Source organism: Phycodurus eques, chromosome 19 (genome assembly GCF_024500275.1).
Source record: "Phycodurus eques isolate BA_2022a chromosome 19, UOR_Pequ_1.1, whole genome shotgun sequence".
Lineage (NCBI taxonomy): Eukaryota > Metazoa > Chordata > Actinopteri > Syngnathiformes > Syngnathidae > Phycodurus > Phycodurus eques.
Window position 1 is genome coordinate 9,060,462 of NC_084543.1, and position 20,313 is coordinate 9,080,774.

Consider the following 20,313-nt stretch of genomic DNA (forward strand, 5'->3'; position numbering starts at 1 on the left):
TAGCAAAGTACATTTTTTTTTTTTTTTAAAGCCCTCAGCCAAAAAGCATTCAAATGAAAAAGAAACAGCCAATGACAAGCAACCACGGCATACAGTAAAGAACCAATAGACACTGAGAGAAGCCCTAAACAGATAAAAGACACACTTTTGGACAGTCTTCCTCTGTCTTTTAGCCTACCGTTGCTACTTCCCTGACAGTGAGGATGATTATGAAAGTGGCAACACAAAATGGCCTCTTGCGCCTTACCTTTCTGGCAGCGGGCAGCGTGATGTTCAGGTTGCATACAGCCGTTTGGGGCAGGCCTTTTGTGCTCTTGCACTCTTTGAGGAAGCTAAGGCGGCCGCATGGCTCCTGACTAGGGTCTCGCACCTGCAGTGAAGGGGTAAAATGGCTGATTGATGTACCTCGTACCTTTATATATAATTGTCGCTAATGGTGGGAGACTCGAGTCAGATGTGTTGACTTCAGTCAGACTGAAGTGGCCAATTTTACGACTTGGGACTTGCTTGGCTAAAAATATGAAAGCCATGTATCTGACTTGGTATTGATGAGACTCAAGTTAGACTTGAACGACATGACACTTGAAAATCTGCATGTATCAAGATAGTGTGCCATTTTTTGTTTTCGTTTTTGAACGATGTCTTGTGTAGGCTTAGTGCGTGCAAACCTGTCAACCACTAGTATGCTACTATGCGGACTGCAGAGGCCCCATGACAAAATAACTATGATGGAGAGAGCTGCAAAGATTAGTCCATTTTGATTCAAAGATTACAGGAACAATTAACTTCACCCGTCTCTAAAATTGACAAAGACAGGTAAGCTACATTCATTTCATAGTTAAGCTAACCAATAGCTTGTCAACCAATAACGAAGCTTCATGTGGGTTATGTGTTTAATTGATAAGACAAAGTAATAGACAATATGGTACAAAATTCAGATAGTGACTGTTAGTACAGCTAGCTAACGAAAGTACAGATACTGAGTGCAAAGTGGCTAATGTGCGATTATATGTCTGCCTGAGCAAGATTGTATCATTTGACTTTTGACTTGCTAACCCCAAGTAATGAATTGATCCGACTTCCTTAAAATTTAGTTGACTGACTTGTTTGATTTTTGCCACAATAAACTTGCTTGAAATTTGAAGGTTAAGACTTGAGACTATCACATAATGTGTCTTACTCCCACCTCTGGTCATCGCTAATGATGTGGATTGAGCATTAAGCATTGAACGACTTTCCTTCAGTCTAATTGCACTTGCCTGAGAATGTGTGTTCTAATTAGCACAGTTGTGATGAACTGCAGGAAGAGGAGTTTAACTGAGCGGAAACCCATGCAAGATTGATTGTACAAATCGTTGCCCAAGGCTAGCGGGTCGATCAATGACAGGAGCAACTAGGTTAGTGTCTGTGGACGGCGACCATCCTTTAAAAATAAATAAATAAATGTAGTGGTGTGTGTGCGGTACCTTAACACAGAAGGGCAAGCGGTTTTCCTTGAAGGCGTAGAAGTTGAGAACTAACTGCTGACCGCTTTTGGTCAGAGGCGCCAAGTTGCCGTAGCAATCCACGTAAATGGGCCGGCCCTCCAGGACCTGAGCACATAGAAATCAGTCAGAACCACAAATAGACGCAACAATTTAAATACTGTACATGTTAAATTAAAATCAGTTCTGTGCCCTTCTATAGCCCCATTTCCACCTAAAGATCAAGGAACTAATAGTTATTGGCACTTGTCGTTCGTGAAACTAAAAGGTTCCATCAAATATGAGGGGGTTTTACACCTAAATTACTGGGAACTTTTAGTTTTTGGTACATTCGTCTCTGGAACAGAATGTTCCTAAGGCCCCCAGCCCCAGGTCCCTGGAACATTTATGTAACTCAGGCTGATGACGCAAAAGTAATTGCACCACAATTTTGCAAAGATTTTCAATGGTACAACGACAAGGTTCTTCCAAAATTCCTAGTTCCAAAAGTTCCTAGACCTATTGGAAGGACTACAACCCCAGCAGGGTCTGCTGTTGGCTCTGGTAATTGAACCAGGAACTACATTTCTACAAGCCGGCATGATGGGCGACTGGTAAGCACATCTGCCTCACAGTTCTGAGCACCGGGGTTCAAATCCTGGAGTTTGCATGTTCTCCCCGTGCCTGGGTGGGTTTTCTCCGGGCACTCCGGTTTCCTCCCACATGCCAAAAACATGCGTGGTAGGTTGACTGAAGACTCTACATTGCCCATATGTGTGAATGTGTGCGCGAATGGTTGTTTGTTTCTATGTGCCCTGCGATTGGCTGGAGACCGGTGTAGGGTGTACCCCGCCTCCTGCCCGAAGATAGCTGGGATAGGCTGCAGCAGCCCGCGACCCTCGTGAGGATAAGCGAGAAAGAAAATTGATGGATGGATGGATGAATGGATGGATACATTTAGATACAATCTAGACAATAGTTTCTACCAAGTTCCTGTGGTTAAAAATAAGTCCCAATATTCACAATTTTAAAGGTTCCTGGGCTTCTTCTTTTTGCCCTGACAGATTATTCCAGAATAAAATTTTGAAAATTGTTCCACCTGTCCAAACACACAAGGATCCTCCAAAGCAGTTGAAATATTTGATCATGAATAAGCACCTCGATGTCTTTGCTCCTGGCCACCTCCTCGAAGTTTTCCTGCTGTTCCAGGGTCTTGTCCACTTTGTCGTCCGTCATACAGAAACACCTCAGCCGGGACTCCACCGGATCATTCATCTTGGCGAACACCACAAATTTGGCCATGTAGGGCACACAGATCAGCTCCCTGTACAGCTGCGACGCCAAGCCAACCGTCTCTGGGATCTGGTGGCAGTCGGCCAGCCAGAAACTGAACAGAAATATCTGATAAGCATGCGAGATACAACACTTGATACATTTGAGAGGAAGTCTGGCTCCTCACCGTGCTGAAACGTTGGTTGTGAAAGACACACAGTCGTTGACGAAGGTGAGGGGAGTGGTGCCTGTGATGTCTTCCCACTGTGCCGGTGACGTACCACCTGGCAGACAATACAATGATGGCATCTTGTGTTCTTGTGCTTTTATTCGAGATACAATGTCTGGCGTTGAAAATGTCAAACTAGAGCTCAATTAGCAATTTTCCCTCCCCAGTGTCATGTGACTCGTTAGTGTTACAAGCTTATAGATGTGAATGGGGAGCATGTGTGTTCATTTTGGTGTTATCGCTCTTATACACTCTGATACTGGTCACTAGAATTTCAATATACACACTCTGATACTGGTCACTGGAATTTCAATATGGCACCTCACGGTAAATGTAGTATCTCTCTGAGGATGTAAAAAAATAATTGTTGCTCTACATAAAGATGGACTAGGCTATAAGTAGAGATGCAGTCCGACTAATAACAATCATTGGAGACATCACTTTGGTTGTGTGTGCAATCTGGCTCTCATTCCAAAAGACCTTTGGTGTCAGAAGCCAACCCAATATAACAATTTTCAAATACTGGTGTCAGTAGCGGGACTATGTCCGAAGTTGCTACGGCATCCGCGGCGGTTGAAGGAACACTTGGGACGGGTGACCGGGCACTAGGATGGTTGGAATGGGGGAGGTATGGGACATTGGTCAAACTCTGGAAGCGGGAGACTGTGCGATGGAACATGGTGGTGTAATTTTACATTGTTTAACTAGTGTCATTTATCATTTCATATTTGTGCGTGTCTTTTGGTTATGTGTATACCTTTTGTCACCTTTTCCCAGGGTTCGTAGACTGTTTCTTTCAAATGATTGTCAGACATCCTTCAAAAAACTGTCATGTAAGGTCGTGGTGACTGAGCTTTCACGAACTGCATACAACACTTCACCTGTAATGCTGCAGAGAAGGCGTAGGCAGGGGGTGCAGTCTCCTCTGTAGCCGTTAGAAAGTCCCTCGCCCGAGAGCGGCGGGACTGGAATCGTCATGGTGATGGGCTTGTGGAACTTCCTCCGTCTGGGCTCCACCGTCACAATCGGGCTGAAGGTCGCACGGTTGCCGAGGATCTTTTTCACGGTCTCGTCAGGTACTGGCTGGGCCTGAGGGGCCAGAAACAATGGTCACAGCTTTTCCTGTATACATACTTTTCCTGTATCCGGGAGGCCTCCAGCTATAAAACATCTGACATCATGAAAAATGTTACAATCAGACCAGTGTGGCAAGTCAAAGAAGAGCTGTAAATGACTGATTTTCTTTCATACTGTAAACGTGTCAGACGATTTAGTGGATTTTCAAACAGGTAAATATTGTTGCTTTTGGAACCAAGTAGATCTGATTTCACAGTAAAATATGAAGCGGACATTAGTAAAATCATGTAGTGTAACTTTCAACCATAGCTTCATAAATCAGCAATAGGAGGAAATACATTCCTAAAGAAGGTGTCAGATAAAACAACTTCAGTGTCCTTTACGTCTGTTCTTGCTGTACTCACCTGAAGGCCAACCTTAATCTTTTTTGTGAGCGCTCCCTCTGGGAAAGAGGCCTGAACCAACGGGACGCTCCGGCTACACAGAGTCCCGCCCTCAGGTCCCATCTGATGCGTTTCCTGCCTAATGCGAGACACCACAGCAAAGTACTGAGGGAAGTCTTTGGTGATGATGCGGCAGATCCTCTTCCTCTGCAGCTCCTCTGCACAGTCCAGTTCTAAAAGGACATTAAATACACAAAATGAACATGAAGTGACATTTATTTAGTAATACCCGAAGAAAAAGATCTTCACCTTCATCCATGCCGTTGAGGAGCTGACGGAGGTCCTCGGCCTTGCAGTCGTATAGGTGCTCCTTCCAGGTTTCACCGTTCTCGCTCCGCAGGAGGATCAGTTCTCGCTCCTGCCCCCGCATGGAGCCAAAGTGGGGGATCTCCACTATCACGGGCCTGGTACGGAATAAATCGATCGCATATTGACTCAAGTGGCATTAAAAAAAGATCTAAAATTTGAACCAGGTTTTCTCATCTCTTTAAACAGTAGTATCAACTTGGTGCTTTAGCATCTAGAGATAAAACTCAGACTAGATAACCACACAGAGTGCAGGTATGAATTGACAGTGGTTCTGCCGGGTGTTTCACCAAGCGCTACAGTTCAGCAGACATATCAAAGCACAGCGACCAACTGGTACCCCAATGGAAGGGTACCAAAAAGTGTTTTAATACCCCTCCCTTCTTTTCAAAATGGAACCTCTAAAAACAGAAGCTGAACTGTACTGCTTGGTAGAAATAGGACTTTGCAGTCATTCAATGGCACATTCAAGATGTCTGAAGCTGCACTGAAATAAGGAGTGACGAGGAAGAAACCTTCAAGACGCAAAGCATGGTCGCACAACACAAGACAAGCATGAAACCACAAGACAAGAACTTTATGGCGAGAAACAGAAGAGCAGAGTGGCCACTGGAAGGTTATTTGATCTTTTAGCAGAACCACCCCAAGAATTGCAATGATTTGCTTTAAAAGTGTCGTAATTGTGTCGTGTGAAGTCTCAATCACATCGCAATCAGTTTTTTTTCTTTTCTTCACATCCAAAGACTCAATAAAGAAGTGGACATTGTCTACATTCATCAGAAGCTCATTGTTCTTCTCTTTGGAGGATCATCGCAAAAGTTACATTAATTTGCTTTTCAAAGTGTCTCTCAGGAGTGCCTTGTTTGGACACAATGACATTATAATTTGATGAGTCGTTTTTCTTGCATACTTTACGTCCATAGATTCTATACAGGAAGTGGACATTCTCTACATTCATCAGAAGGTCAATGTTCTTTGATAGAAAACCGTCCAAAGAGTCAAGCCAATCCCTGAAACGAAAGTCACATGCCCATAAAGTGCAGTCCAGCCCAAAACTAGCCAGTAGAGACCGGTGATGTCATAGACTTTGCCAAAATAAAACAACAATGAAATAAATCAAAGTAACTGTATGGATTCCAAGCTACATGGTGTAGTTTTAGGAAGAATGCACCCATTATGGACTTGAAGTCTATTTGGACAGAAGTATTGGTACACAGCTTAGCTGTCTCTGAACTCTTATGTGACCCAATACTTTTGTCTGTTCAGTGTACATACAATACTCATAAAAAGTAAAGGATATTTGGCTTTAGGATAAAATTTCAGGATGAACCTTAAGTTTACTATAAACTTTACAGGTGGATTTAATTTGAAGTTTTCTAAACTTTTCAATGCACACTGTTCACTATTTTCAGTACTTTTGCACAGCTTGCTATTCTTCACTTCGGAGTCTGGCATGAGTCCTCACTCCCCCCACTATAGTGTATAAGAACTTGAGCACCTTTTTGCGCATTGGCATTTATCCGGCAGTATTGTGACATACAGTCAGTTAGCTAGCTGTGCCTCCACCCCGACTACAGTACATCTTCTCTTAGGATAGTCTGCTGGCTTGGCCACTTGAGAGTGCCTCGTTGTCTGCCATGAATGCATAGGAATTGGAAAGATGCTATACGAAGTCGATATATTTTTTTCAGGTTACATAAGTTGTATCTGACTGACAGTTGAGTGGGGCGTGGTTTCAGTACATTCAGCGGACATGCCCAAAGCATTTGAGAGGGGATATTTAAGCATCATTTTATATGCTTGCCATTTTTTTTTTAAATATTCAAATTTGGCAGAGTTGTTACCAACACTCTTCTCTGTAGTGTGTTAAATTTCTAAGACATTTATTTTCATTTTATAGGGTCTTCAAGCAGTCCTCGTACACCCATGAAGACAATTGGCCTGTTTTTGTGCCGATTTCGACCCTTCTCGACCAAGCAGGTCAAACAATTTAAAGTCTGACAAGATTTTCCTTTAGGTTTGTCCTTAGGTCTGATGCGTGTGTATTATGAGTAGATTTTTTCCAATTTTAGGGTTCAAATCAGGTCGGGGCCGACAATCTTAAAGAATGAACGTGTTCAAAATTTACGGCCAAAACTCTTTATGTTTGTGTCCCGAGCCATGACGCCGAGAATGGTGACGTGGAACAGAATGTTTTTTTGTTTTTGGGGTATGTAGCAGATAAAAAATCTTTTAAGAGTGGAAAAATCTTTATGCGTGTACCAGGCCTAAGTCATGCTGTTTACATTTGGACATCATGAGGCCAAGATGACACCTAAATATTGATCAAACATGATGCGCACTGAGGGAAGTGGCCACTAATAGAGTGTCGTCAGCAGGTTGCAACAAAGATGCGGAGAGACAAGCGGAGTCAAAGAAAGGCTTAAAGTTGGACTAAACTAAGACATCACATGTACATACTGTAAGTTTTCACAGCCTTTGCTCAATACTTTATTGATGCAGCGTTTTCAGTAATTACAGCCTGAAGTCTTTTTGAATATGATGCCATAAGCTCGGCACACCTATCTTTGGGCAGTTTCGCCCATTCCTCTCTGCAGCACCTCTCAAGCTCCGTCTGATTGCATGGGGAGCGTCGGTGCACAGTCATTTTCAGGTCTCTCCAAAGATTCAAGTCTTGGCTCTGGCTGGGCCACTCAAGGACATTCACAGAGTTGTGCTGAAGCAACTCCTTCGTTTTCTTGGGTGTGTGCTGAGGATCGTTGTCCTGTTGGAAGGTAAACCTCCGGGCCCAGCCTGAGGTCCGGAGCACTCTGGAGCAAGTTTTCATCCAGGATGTCTCTGTACATTGCTGCATTCATCTATCCCTCAAACCTGATTAGTCTCCCACTTCCGACCGCTGAAAAATATCCACACAGCATGATGCTGCCATGACCATGCTTCACTGTTGGGATGTTATTGATCAGGTGATGAGCGATGCCTGGTTTCCTCCAAACAGGACTCCTGGCATTCAAGCCAAAGAGTTCAATCTTTGTCTCATCAGACCACAGATTTTTCTTTCTCATGGTCTGAGAGTCCTTCAGGTGCCTTTGGGCAAATTCCAGGTGGGCTGCCATGTGCCTTTTACTAAGGAGTGGATTCTGACTGGCCACTCTCCCATACAGGCCTAATTGGTGGAGTGTTGCAGAGATGGTTGTCCTTCTGTAAGGTTCTCCTCTCTCCGCAGAGGGCCACTGGAGCCGTGAGAGAGTGACTATCGGGTTCTTGGTCACCTCCCTGGCTAAGGCCCTTCTCCCCCAATTGCTCAGTTCAGCGTCCTGGTGCTTCGGAACTTCTCCCATTTACAGATTATGGAGGCCACTGTGCTCATTGGAAACTTCAAAGCAGCAGAAAGTTTTCTGAACCCTTCCCCATATTTGTGCTTTGAGACCATCCTGTCTCGAAGGTCTACAAACAATTCCTTTGACTTCATGGTTGGTTTGTGCTCTGACATCCACTGTCACCTGTGGGACCTTATATAGACAGGTGTGTGCCTTTCCAAATCATATCCAATCAGATAACCCTAACCCTTACCCAATTAAACTGTAGGAACCTCTCAAGGATGATCAGTGGAAACATAATGCACCTGAGCTCAATTATGAGCTTTGTGGCAAAGGCTGTAAATACTTAGGTACATATGATTTCTTAGTTTTTTTGTTTTGAACAAATTTGCAAAAATTTTAATAATAATAATAATAATTAAAACGAATTCACAGCATTATCAGGTATTGCGTGTAGAATTTCGAGGAAAAAAATAATTTATTCAATTTTAAAATGAGGCTGTAACATAACAAAATGTGAAAAAAGTGAAGTGCTGAGAATACTTTCCGGATGCACTGTAATTGAAAATTAAAAAAAAAAAAAAACACCCGTTGTGAATTTTGCCATTCAGATCCTTGTTAGACAACAGCACGTTGTCTAAAATGTAGTGGGACCCCCATGCAAACCAAATGTTGCATTTCAAAGGGTTCGTCCCACATAAATAAATAATTTTCTACAAGTACTGACACACTACATAGTTGGGCATGTGCTTTCAAAAGTTTACAGAAGGGTTATAGTGCATTTTAGCTTCATCCTGAAATTTCACCCGAAAGCCGAAAGTTTACATCCCATCCTCCTCACCGAATTCTTCTCAAAACTACACCCTGACCTGATAGCGTCATGTCATGTTTGAACTGAGATTCGAGGCAGATGTGTGAAACAATCATCATCCATCAGCATGAGGCATCATCCTGCCGTGTCAGGACAGGGGTGGCGGGTGTGGGGAAGAGCGGGGGATTATCAGGTTAAGGATGCTATGGGTTTTTTCCATGTTCCTACCCAACAAATCTAGTTCCTCGGGGTCCCAGCTGGAGCACTGCGCTAACCAGGCTCTCGCCTTCATTAAGAGCTGGCGGCATTCTGGGAAGATGTAGCTTACTGCGTCATACACAAACACACGCACACAAGACACACACACACACACACACACGCAACACATAACTGTGAGGTCAATGAACGGAGAGACGTCAATGAGATGTCACTTTGATTGGTGGGCGGCAGATTTTGCACTTCGGTTGCAAAAAGTCCCGGTGGATGTCCAAAGTGACAAAATGACTGGAAGCCGGCTCTTCGTGGGTTTGTTACACATTGCCGGACCACTTCATTACGAGTTCGTCACAGAGTAGAGTAGGTTGGACTAGTGTTTCAAGACAGGGGTTGCCTTTTAAACTAGCGTTTCAAACCATGCAGGGATACGGTATCAAGCCAGGTTTAGGGTTCCATGTTTGGATTAAGTTTTCAAAGTTAGTTTTCAATAGCGGGTTGGGGTTTCAAAACAACGGTTTCTAGAATGGGTGGTCTGAGGTTTCGAATTACAGTTACAAGTCCGGTTAAGTATTTCAAATTAGGGTTTCAGGCAATGGTTGGTTTTCGTATTATAGTTTCAAGACAGTGTTAGGGTCCACAAAGTAGGGTTTTAAAAATCAGGTTTTCAAGCCAGGGTTAGGGTTTCAAGTCAGGGTTCGGGTCGATATTACAGTTTCATGCAAGGATTAGGGCTTGAAGTTAGTGCTTCAAGATTGGGTTTGGCTTTCAGGTTATAGGGTTAGGGTTTCAAAATTAGGGTTTCAAGTTTGGGTTAGGTTTTCAAGTAAGTGTTTCAAGCCTTTCCAGGGCATGAATTTTTCTACCAAATACAAAAGTTAAATCTAAGCTTTTTACACATTCTAAATTTTAACAATCAAAAATGTACAATAATAATAATAAACATGAACTGGGCTTTGTTTGGATTTTTGTTCCGAAGGCGTGTGCGGGGGAGAGGGTTGTGCGTGCCCGTATTCAAAAGTTTGGAGACAAACACCCAATCGAGTGAACACGCAAATGGCTGGAAATGGCAGCGGGCAGAAAGCGGAGGGAAGATGTCATCAAAGCGAAATGCACAGAAGCCCCCAGAAAAACAAATAGAAGAAATCTTGGTCTTACCCCAGGAAGTGCGCTCCGGCCGGGCCCACCTCCACCAGCCGGCTGGCTAGGCCCTCGCCCTCCACCATGGGGGGCGGCGACGCCAGCTTGTGCCGCTTGACCAGGCGGCACGTGATGCGCGTGGGCGCCGTGCACTTCCTGGGCGGGATGACGATGCGCATGCCGTTGTGGCGGCTGCCCCGCATAGATCCGCCTCGGGCGTCCACCATAAAGCTCACCAGGAACCTGAAGAGGAGGGGGAGGGAGAGGAGGGCGATGAGGAGGAAATAGAACAGGAAGTGAGGAGCATTCTGGGTGGCCATGGAAACGTTATTGATCATTTGTTTTTCAAATCAATTGTTTTTAAATCCTAGATAGTTTTTGGGGGGGAGCCAAGCCAGAATGCTCTGCAGTCAGCAGTGCTTCACCCATATGATAGGCTGGTGTGTGTTTGTGTCTCTAGAGGGCGCTGTGGTGATGCATGCAGGTGTACTCACTACTAGAATTGGGCAAAATCCATCCATTTTTTTGTTGCCCATGTCAACCTTGGACTAGTCGCCAGCCAATCGCATGGCACATATAGACAAACAAGCATTTGCATTCACATTTGACGAGCACTATAGAAAATTGACTGATAGACAATTTTGATTATCATTGTCGAAAATACCAATAGAATTACCAGTTGTAATAATTATAAATTAACTGAGATGATAAAGGAGGGACATTCAAAAACAACACGCCTTTGATGTACTTCCATCTTTCTGCATTAATTTAGGGTTTCTCTCCTCACAGAATAATGTCTTTTATATTGTAATACGATGACTTTCTCTCATAAGTGGCTGACTTATTTTTCATTAAAAATTATGACTTTTTCCTCATAATATGTACACCTTTTTACTGGATGTGGTCGTAAACATATGCTGTATTCTTGTAAATATGACTTTTTGGTCAGAAAATACAACAGCATTCAATTTATTATGATTTGTTTTCTTGTAAAATAAAACGTAAAAGTAATTTTCATTTTCATGCCCCTAAAAGTCTTACTTTATTCTTCAATCATTAATATTTTCTTCATGTATGGCTTAATTGTTGTAAAATAATTATTTTTATTGAAATTTTTATATAAAAAAATATTAGTTTTATATTTAATTGACAATATTACTTGGTCCTTATACTTTCTTTCCATTCTTGTAATATTACTTTATGCTAGTAACCTTGTCATATTGCATTCAATTTATTTTTCACATTTATTGTGTTGTACTTTTTTTATATTATGGCTTTTTATTCACATAATATTTCCATTTTATTCTTAATACCAAATTATTATTTATGCAATATTTTTTTCCCCCTCTTTTCAGTATGATGACGTGACTCTCTAACACACACGCACATGCGCCCGCACCCACACACTACCTAACTTGTGTTCCAAGGAATTAGTGACAAAATCACACTGTGCATCCGTCATTTCACTCAGTGTACGTACAGTAAGGTGTTATTAACGTAGTCACAAAGAGCACAGCAACCCACTGAGATCCGTCCTTCACACACAAGAGCACAAAAACCCCACCACAAGTCTAGGACACATTCAACGTAGGAGGAGAACAAACAGCAGCTGCTGTGAGTGGACAAAGGGAGGAGGTGTGAAGAGGGGTAAGCGGGGGGTGCGTGAGCGGAAACAACACAATCCAGGTCGCGTGGCGGCGCCTGACCACAACGAGGAGATTATCATCACTCAATCAATCAATCGCAGCCAGTCGTCAGTCAGATGTCACCTGCTGTCGTACTGCGGGAGTGGAGAGGAAAAACTGCGGAACGGACGACAACAGAGCTCCGTCTCAGACATTTACCATCACTACCCTCACGCAGTAACCTAAAGTTCCCTCGCACTCTCGTCACACTTCTATTCTGGAAACAAACACAGTGCAGCTCAGCCTCTGGCTCGTGAATGTCACGCTGGCAACATGGTCGTAAGTCAAACTTGTAAACTGGTTTGAGACAGCATCGCGCTAACGTGAATACCAGCGGGAAAATAAACTTGTGCGATGCAAACTAAAGTTAACATTGATGTTGTATTTTTTTTATAAACAACACACAACAATGTTGCACTTTCCTAAAAATAATACTAACTCTTGATAGTGTACTTTCCTAAAAAGAAGACAAATAGTTACACTGTCCCAAAAAGACAAACTAACTTCATGTGTTGCACTTTCCGAACAAAAAAGACAAACTACTAATTTGGCACATTCCTAAAAAGATGATGATGAACAATTGATGTTGCCCTTTCATCAAAAGAAAATATCTATTACGTTGTTACATTTTATAGAATACATTATTCATTAATTGTTCATTTATTGGCAAATCACCTGCTAGTAATTTTCCCTTTTTTGTATGCTTCATTTTAAATGTCATTTAATATGTACATACAAAAGCTACTATGATTATTGGCATACCTGTTACACCCCTATCAAATTCAATATCAAATTGATGAATTCATCAAAACAAACAAAGCACAGTTGTAAAAAAAAATAATAATAATAATAAATTGTGTATGTAATGTAATAGCTCATAAAATGTTATAGTCAATACTCACCCAAAGATTCCCGGCCTAGATTATTTAAATATTTTCATTTACTACCTTTTATTGAGTCTCATGCAAATGTATATCTTCAAAAATGAATAAAATAGCCATCCACTATTTGTTCCGTCCGACAAACTCACACTGATCCACGCATCATAAGCGCTGGCTTACCCAGAGTGGAGTGGCGAAGAAACGAGATTGACGTTGTCCATGGCGTCTGGTGTCCAGCTGTACCTCCTCAGTGAGTCGTTGTTACAATCTTTGGCAACTGCCAAGTGCTGCCCAGACCACACATTAAGGTTCATCATCAAGAAAGTATCACCAGTAACACCAAAAGATGACGCCAAAGTGCCAGAAAAGTCATGTGCATAACATAAAAATTAATACAATGCCATCACATTAAGTCTTGTGGTAATAGTTTGGCTATCAACAAGCTTCCGCGGGCGACAATTTGTAATGTAAATGAATGCAAAATGAACGTAATGAGGCAACTAAACAAGAATCAAAGTGTGCCAACATGCGTCAACGTCTACCTTGTTGTGTTGTTCTACAGTGAAAGACTTTTCCTTACAGAGCATCTGCTGCAGTGTGGGAGCAGACAAGCTGTTAGTCCTTATGTTTCTTCACTTAGCCAGCAAAAATGTTCACTGACACTTAATTTGTGTCCAAAATGAGCTACGTATGGCTAACTATTGCAATTGTTTCAATATTCCCAGGATTTTGGGAATATGCCGCCATAGCCCTCTCCAAATAGGAATTAGTGTCAAGGAAGTATGCTGAATCTATACATGTCTACCTGGAGACAAGCTATGTATGTCAGGGAAGAGCTAAATTTCGCCTGGGTTGTTAGTGGAAGTTACGAAGAGCCTTCACTGCATGTGCATGTACATGCCCATTTCCGGTACTTTTTTTTTTTAATCAATTCATTTGTAAGCCATTTATTAGTACGATGATCTTAAATGATATTGAACTGTTTTGGGAATGTAATTTGTAATATATTTACAGTTTAAAGTCGTAATAGAGGCAGTTTTTTTTGGGGGGGGGGGTTGATTAGTCACATTTTTTCACTACTCGCAGCTGGGCTCAGTCTGTAGTCTCTGCCGCAAATAACGAAATCTACAAACAATTGACGATCCCCTTAAAAGGTTTTTTTAATGGTCAAATGTTGACTACTTATTTTACCACGGTGTATTTCCTGAAATACTTTAAAATGGTCTTCTTTCTCGAAAAGCAAAATATGGCCAACCAAATTTGTCGGGATAGACGGCAGCATTAACCACTAATCTCATTCCTTCTTTCACGTAAAATGTGATGGGATCGGGATTGTTTGGTTTTGGAGCTTTGATTGACAACCTCCCTAATGAGAGGAAAGTGACATGCAAGTACGCACCATATCCTTGCTGGGCGCCAGCATCTCTTCAATCATCATGCTGTCCCGTGTGAAGGAGCTGCGGTTGAGTGTGTTGGACCTGTCAGAACTGAAGGAACGCAGGCTTGGGCACGGGGTTGGAGCGGTGCGCAGGTTCACGGGTTACCAAGACAACAGCCACAATGACGAGGGAGGCAGGGTTTGAGGAGCAGGTGAACAGGAGGGGAAGGGACCATGGTATATCGGGAGAGGTGAAAGTGAACAGAAAGGGGGGAGGGGGAAATCACATTAAATGCATGCAGCTTCCAGGAACCAGAACCACCACAAAGCACAACAAACATTTGTTTGAGTTTTAACTGCTTTTCAACAACTACATATACTGGGATTCCTATGAGAAGGCCTTTCTGTTTTCCCAAAGACAAAAACTACATAATATTTAGTTACAAACCTAATTCATTGAGGATTTCGAGACATTTCGTGCTGTCTGCGGATCTCTGCAAGACCCCCCAAACAACAGAGAACTCGGAAGATTCACTTAAAAATGGTCAGCAATGACAGCGCTTGAATGAAGCGATGCAGTGTATGAAAGAGAAGCAGATGTTGGACATCATACATGTGAATATCTTGTAATGATGCATTCCAGTGTGACGATGACACTTTTCTCTCCACAAGCCAAACGATGACTCAGCAAAACCACAGCTGGTGCGGCTGCTGTTGTCACCATGACAATGTGTATGGGGGAGGGGGAGGGGGGGGGGCGACTGATTTAATCTACCTTCTTTATTTAACACGTGTACATTCACCCTTAATGCACCTGTAATACTTTTTAATCACAGTACATTTTTTAATAAAAAAAGTCATTAGGTACTGCAGAGGTATTACTAATATTTTATACCACACATGTAGCAAAGCACCACTGCAGACATTCACCAAAATTTTTATATATATATAAATACCTGACAGTTAACTTTGTGAAGGCAGTATTTGCAATTCAGCTCTTGTCTGGGATCTCATTAGATTAATGACAAATGAATTGTTCAGTCACTACTCTCTCCAACAACACAAACGATACAAAAAAATGTAATTGTGTCATCCTTTCCTATAAAATATATATACACTATTTTAAAAAATTAGGGATATGGGCTTTCAGATGAAATTTCAGGATGAATTAAAATGCACTATAACCGTTACAGTTTAACTTAATTTGACTTTCTCTAAACTTAATCCCCCCCCCCCCAAGCATATTGTAAACCAAGCCTAAAGGGTATAGTATAATTTAGGGTCATCCTGAAATTTCACTTGAAAGCTGAATACCCCTAACTCTTTGTGAGTAACACATACTAATAAGAGAAAATTCAATTTTAATTAATATATCGTAGACAGTATGTGAATTAATTTGGCCATAATATTCATCTTGTGATAGTCTGCATGAAATTACAGCATGTCTTGATGCAAACTAAAGGACAAGATCTTCCTTATATGGGCAAAAGGCGGGAAAATAGGTTCGGGTCCCCGGAAGCTCGATGAAATAAAAGCACAAAAATCACAACAAAGAACAACGCGGTCACCAACAACAACACACATTAAGCTAGCACACACAACAACACAGCTACAAATAATTAAATTAGCCAATCAAAGGGTCACCAGGAAGTTAAGACATCATCTAGTTTGAGGGGATTAGAAGGGGGATGCTTGGGGGTGTATGGAGGTTTTGGGATGCCTCAGCAGCATGCCGTCAGCCTTACCTGACTTTGGGACTAACACGCACCGAGCGCACATGAAGGAGAGAACACAACATCATGAGCCACAAAGCAGGATGGATAGGGATGAGGTCAACCACGCAAACGCTTGTGCTGCATTCAGAAAGTGGAAAATTTCCAATCTCGGACGAAAATATCAATAAATGCTTAGAAACCAGTGGTGGGCAAAATATATAAAATATGGCCCCATTTTTTTGTGTGTGTGCAAATAAATCAATAAAGCTCAGCACACATTTTCCTAGTTTTCTTTTAACATGTAGCCTGAGTTGTGTCCATATTTCCCTGCAACTGAACTACAAAAGCATACACGTGCTGAGGGACATGTAATCGAACATGTTTCTAATTTCCTGTGCCTTGGCGAACAATTGTGTCACTCCTTAGACATTTGGTGACGCACCAATTCCAGCTACCCCTCCCGCGCGTCCATTCGATGTTGCATAAATGTCAATATTTTTTAAGAGAAATACATTTGACCTTTGAAATCCGCTCAGTGCATCTGCTTGTGAATGAGGCAACATGTCATCACTCGTGAATGGTATCAGGCTTACTGTGTTTTTGTAAATGAGCTCCTCTCTGTTCGTAGGCATTTGATCAATGCGAGCAGTGCACGCCAGTCCAAATGTGGCTGAAGTATTGAAGCCTCAACAACAACAACAAAAATAATTTTTTTAAATTAAAAGAAAAATTCCAGAGCAATACACTCTAATTAATCAATAAGATCAATAAATCTTCCAACCCTATCTGATGTGATAAAATAATGGAAATCACTATTGTATGAAGTTGCAATACAAGTTTTAATATTTTTAAGTGTCCTCTGAATTTATGAGACAAAATGTCATGAAAATTGAAGACACAGAAAACATTTCTTATCTCCCAGCTGCTGTCAGCTCCACTAATAGCCATTGTCCCACAGAGCAGAGAAAATATAAGCCCTGAGTTTTGTTGCATGGTCCGTTTGTATGTGTTCTTGCGCCATGTGTGTTTAAGTAGCAGTTATTTAAAGGTTTATAATTGCCATAACATTAATGCTAATTTCCATTAGCCTGCCAATGCCATTTTGCATTTCATGTTGGCATTAAGCTAGCAGTCTTTCGTTACAATAAATTATATGATTTGGTTGAACATTTGGTTTGGAGAATACATGCCTATCGGTTTTGTGGTATGATCTGTTTGTATATGCTGCTGCTCCATGTGTGTTAAAGTAGCAATTATTTGAAGGTTTATAATTACCATAACATCTATGATTCTAAAATCTGTTCAAAAAAAACGCCTTCAAATTAGAATTCAATAAATAAACTTATTTCTCAACATACTGCATCTCCTCGACCATTTAGTTTCATCTGCCACTTGGGGAACCCCTTCTCCGATTGGCTGACAAGTTTCAGTTAAAAATATCCACCAATAAGCTCGTACAGGTCGTAATTCCGAAGGGTTCTCTAAGTGGACGTGTCAAAAACATTTCAAATGGCATTATCTGCCCTAAACACTTGACCGAAATAGCGCAAATGGATCATTATTCGTGAGAAGAGCAGTGTTTGTGAATTTATTTGTTATGGAGGATTTTAGAGGCGTTAGAAGTGCTCATTCCATGTTTTGTTTTTTTTACAAAATTCCACAAAGATGGCAGCCACTTAACACGTTGTTATTTCTAATATAGTGGTTAAATTGTAAAGGGACTCTATGGACACCGAGTACATTTAGCTGCACTGTAACTTCCTTTTCAACGCCTTGGCAGAGGTCTGCATTCACAGTCTCACGGGTGTACCTACTCAAGTGTATCTGCCGGCCGGCGTCTCACCTCTGCGAGCGCGCGCCCACGCTAAAGCCCATGTAGCCCTCCTGCGGCAGTGAGTCGTCACCCAGTTCCCTCAGGTCCTGGGGCGCCAGGTACTTGTCCGTGTCCCCTGTCATGGCGTCGTCGCCTGGGGCCCAAAAAATAAAAATAAAAAAATAAACACAAGAGAGGAGGACCACATTTATTTGTGGGGATGTTATCCAGGAGTGAGTCACAAATGAAGCACACGCTCAAGACCTAAAGAAGTCCACATCGTCACGGCAACCACACAGCAAACCTCAGTCAAGGCATATTTAAAAAAAAAAAGAGAGAGAGGGAGACCGTTAGAAGTGTACTTGTTGCTCTGCAAGCTCATACTGATGAGTTTAGAGGATTTGAAAAGCAGAGAAAGGCAGCAAGTGCACGCAGGCCAGCGAGAGAGACTGAATGGCGGGACGGCATTCCAGCAGCAGCAGCACCCCGCCCCCCGCCATTCCATGTAACCCCCTCCATAAACTTTCACAGACCCCATCTGGTGACATTCCAAGCTTTTCTATTTGGGATCTACCGTGACTCACCTCTGCCTTCGAAGCACTTCATTCAGTGCTTTTTTGTCTTTATTTTGGAGCGTTCTCTCTCTCTCTCTCTGTCTCGATCACGCAAACAGATCCGCTTTCTCCCGCCTACTCTCCCCTGCTCAGGGATAATCCACTCTGTGTGAGTGTGTGTGTGTGTGAGAGTGTGTGTGTGTCGGACGCAAATAGCAAGCAGGGTGTGACTCACGCTAAAGTTGTCTAACTTGATTAAGCGAGCATCTGCCTGTAACTAACTAAATTAATTAAGTCGTGTGCGTATTTGTACACACGCACCGGCCACATTTTTAGGTACATCACAAAAGGATGCCTTTATGAAGTTAATGCTCACTCTGATTGTTTTCATCTCATACTTTCACCCTCATCTGTAGCTGAACGGGCACACCAAAATACTCGGAACACATCCGACAACAACCACATTTATGACAATGATTATTTAAAACTGAGCATGAGGGGAAAGCAAATGTTTGGACTAAGGAGTCACACTTGTTTGTTTGTCTTTAAACTGTCAGGCCATTTGAAAATGAGGTAAGAAAGCGGCTCCATGTTCATGTAATATGGAACATTGTTTGTTTTACCAGTAACATTTGATTATATTTTTTAATCAACTTTAATTCACCCTTTGTTTCTTTGGTACCCCTAAATATTGGGGGGGGGGGGGTTAAAACTAATTGTTACTGTGACCATTTGAAAATCCCAGAAATATGAGGGGCGAAAAAAATAATAAAATAAAAAAATAATATTTCAATTTCAATAACTGTAATACAGGTCAAGTTGATCCACAATATAAAAAGAGATTGTGCAAATTAATTAAATGTAGAAAAAAAACCCTGCTAAATTAATGCAACAAATGAAAACATTATTACAGGTTAATAATAATAATAATAATAATAATAATAATAATAATAATGCTTGGCCTGATGGATTAAAGAACGGAACAGGCAGTGTGTGACCCACAAGCCACACTTTGCCAACCACTGATTTATGAAAAAACACAATTATCGCTCAATGTCATTAGACTATGGAGGTGTACCTAATGTTGTGGCCGGTGCTACCTTTGTGTCTTTACAGCACTTTTTGACCTAAAGTGATCTATATATTGAACCTGTTTGCAGTCTTAATGAACATAATACCATCAATTGGTGTTTTGATCACTAAAAATTATCTTAAAACCTTCGGACACACCAGCAGACAACCAGACTAATGCAGCTCAAAAAGGAAAATATGAATGTATAACGAATGTTACGACTCTTTACGCGACATCATTGCACGTTAAAAAAGACGTGCATGTTGTGGTCCTTCATATAAAATATTATGGTTTCTTTGTCTTTGATCGTTAAAAAAAAAAAAAAGATCGGTGGCAGGCCGACCCCAACAGTTTACATAAGGAGGGTGCGGGATGTCCAGAATTAGAAGTGCAACGCTAACTGTGTGTGTGCATGAGTGTGTGTGTGTGTGATTATTCATTGTTGCTATGTAAGCTTGTGTGAGTGTGTGTGTGCATACAGTTACACACGAGCCAAATTTAGACATGAAAAAGCGCTACACATTACATTGCGGTTATTTGGGGTTAGTGCTTGCAATAAAACCTGGCGTTTTAGTTTTATGACTTACACGAATAGCTGATGCAGATATTTCCACAATCCATCTCTGTTTGAACAAAAGCACAAAGACGCCATTTTAAGCTCTGTTTTGTCATTCGCTGGAACGTCTTCAGCCATGACGTCACCTAATTAAATAGAGAAAAAATCCAGCCAACGCATGGTTTTGCACCGATTAAGACTACTGAATTTGCTGCAGGAGGGCCGTTGTTCGATCCGTCGTCTATCCGTTTTGTTCACCGCGTCACACTTTCGGGGTGACTGAGGGTCCACGCTGAGAAGAAACGTGCATGTTTGCTTTCGCCCGATTGTGTGTAGTGACACTGACAATAGATCAAGTGTGTGTGTGCAAATGCGGGCACCCACTCCA

The 20,313-nt window shown here is 41.8% G+C and overlaps 1 protein-coding gene across 1 annotated transcript in view; it reads right to left on the minus strand.

Moving 5' to 3' along the window:
* The window catches only part of LOC133417745 (ankyrin-3-like), an 83,715-nt gene that overhangs the window by 28,217 nt on the left and 35,185 nt on the right, over positions 1–20,313 (minus strand). The window contains 11 exon segments of the mRNA XM_061705815.1: positions 248–370; positions 1,467–1,592; positions 2,622–2,850; positions 2,923–3,019; positions 3,846–4,053; positions 4,446–4,657; positions 4,734–4,888; positions 10,290–10,514; positions 13,018–13,124; positions 14,237–14,339; positions 17,774–17,897. Of these exon segments, the coding sequence (XP_061561799.1) occupies positions 248–370; positions 1,467–1,592; positions 2,622–2,850; positions 2,923–3,019; positions 3,846–4,053; positions 4,446–4,657; positions 4,734–4,888; positions 10,290–10,514; positions 13,018–13,124; positions 14,237–14,339; positions 17,774–17,897 (1,709 nt within the window).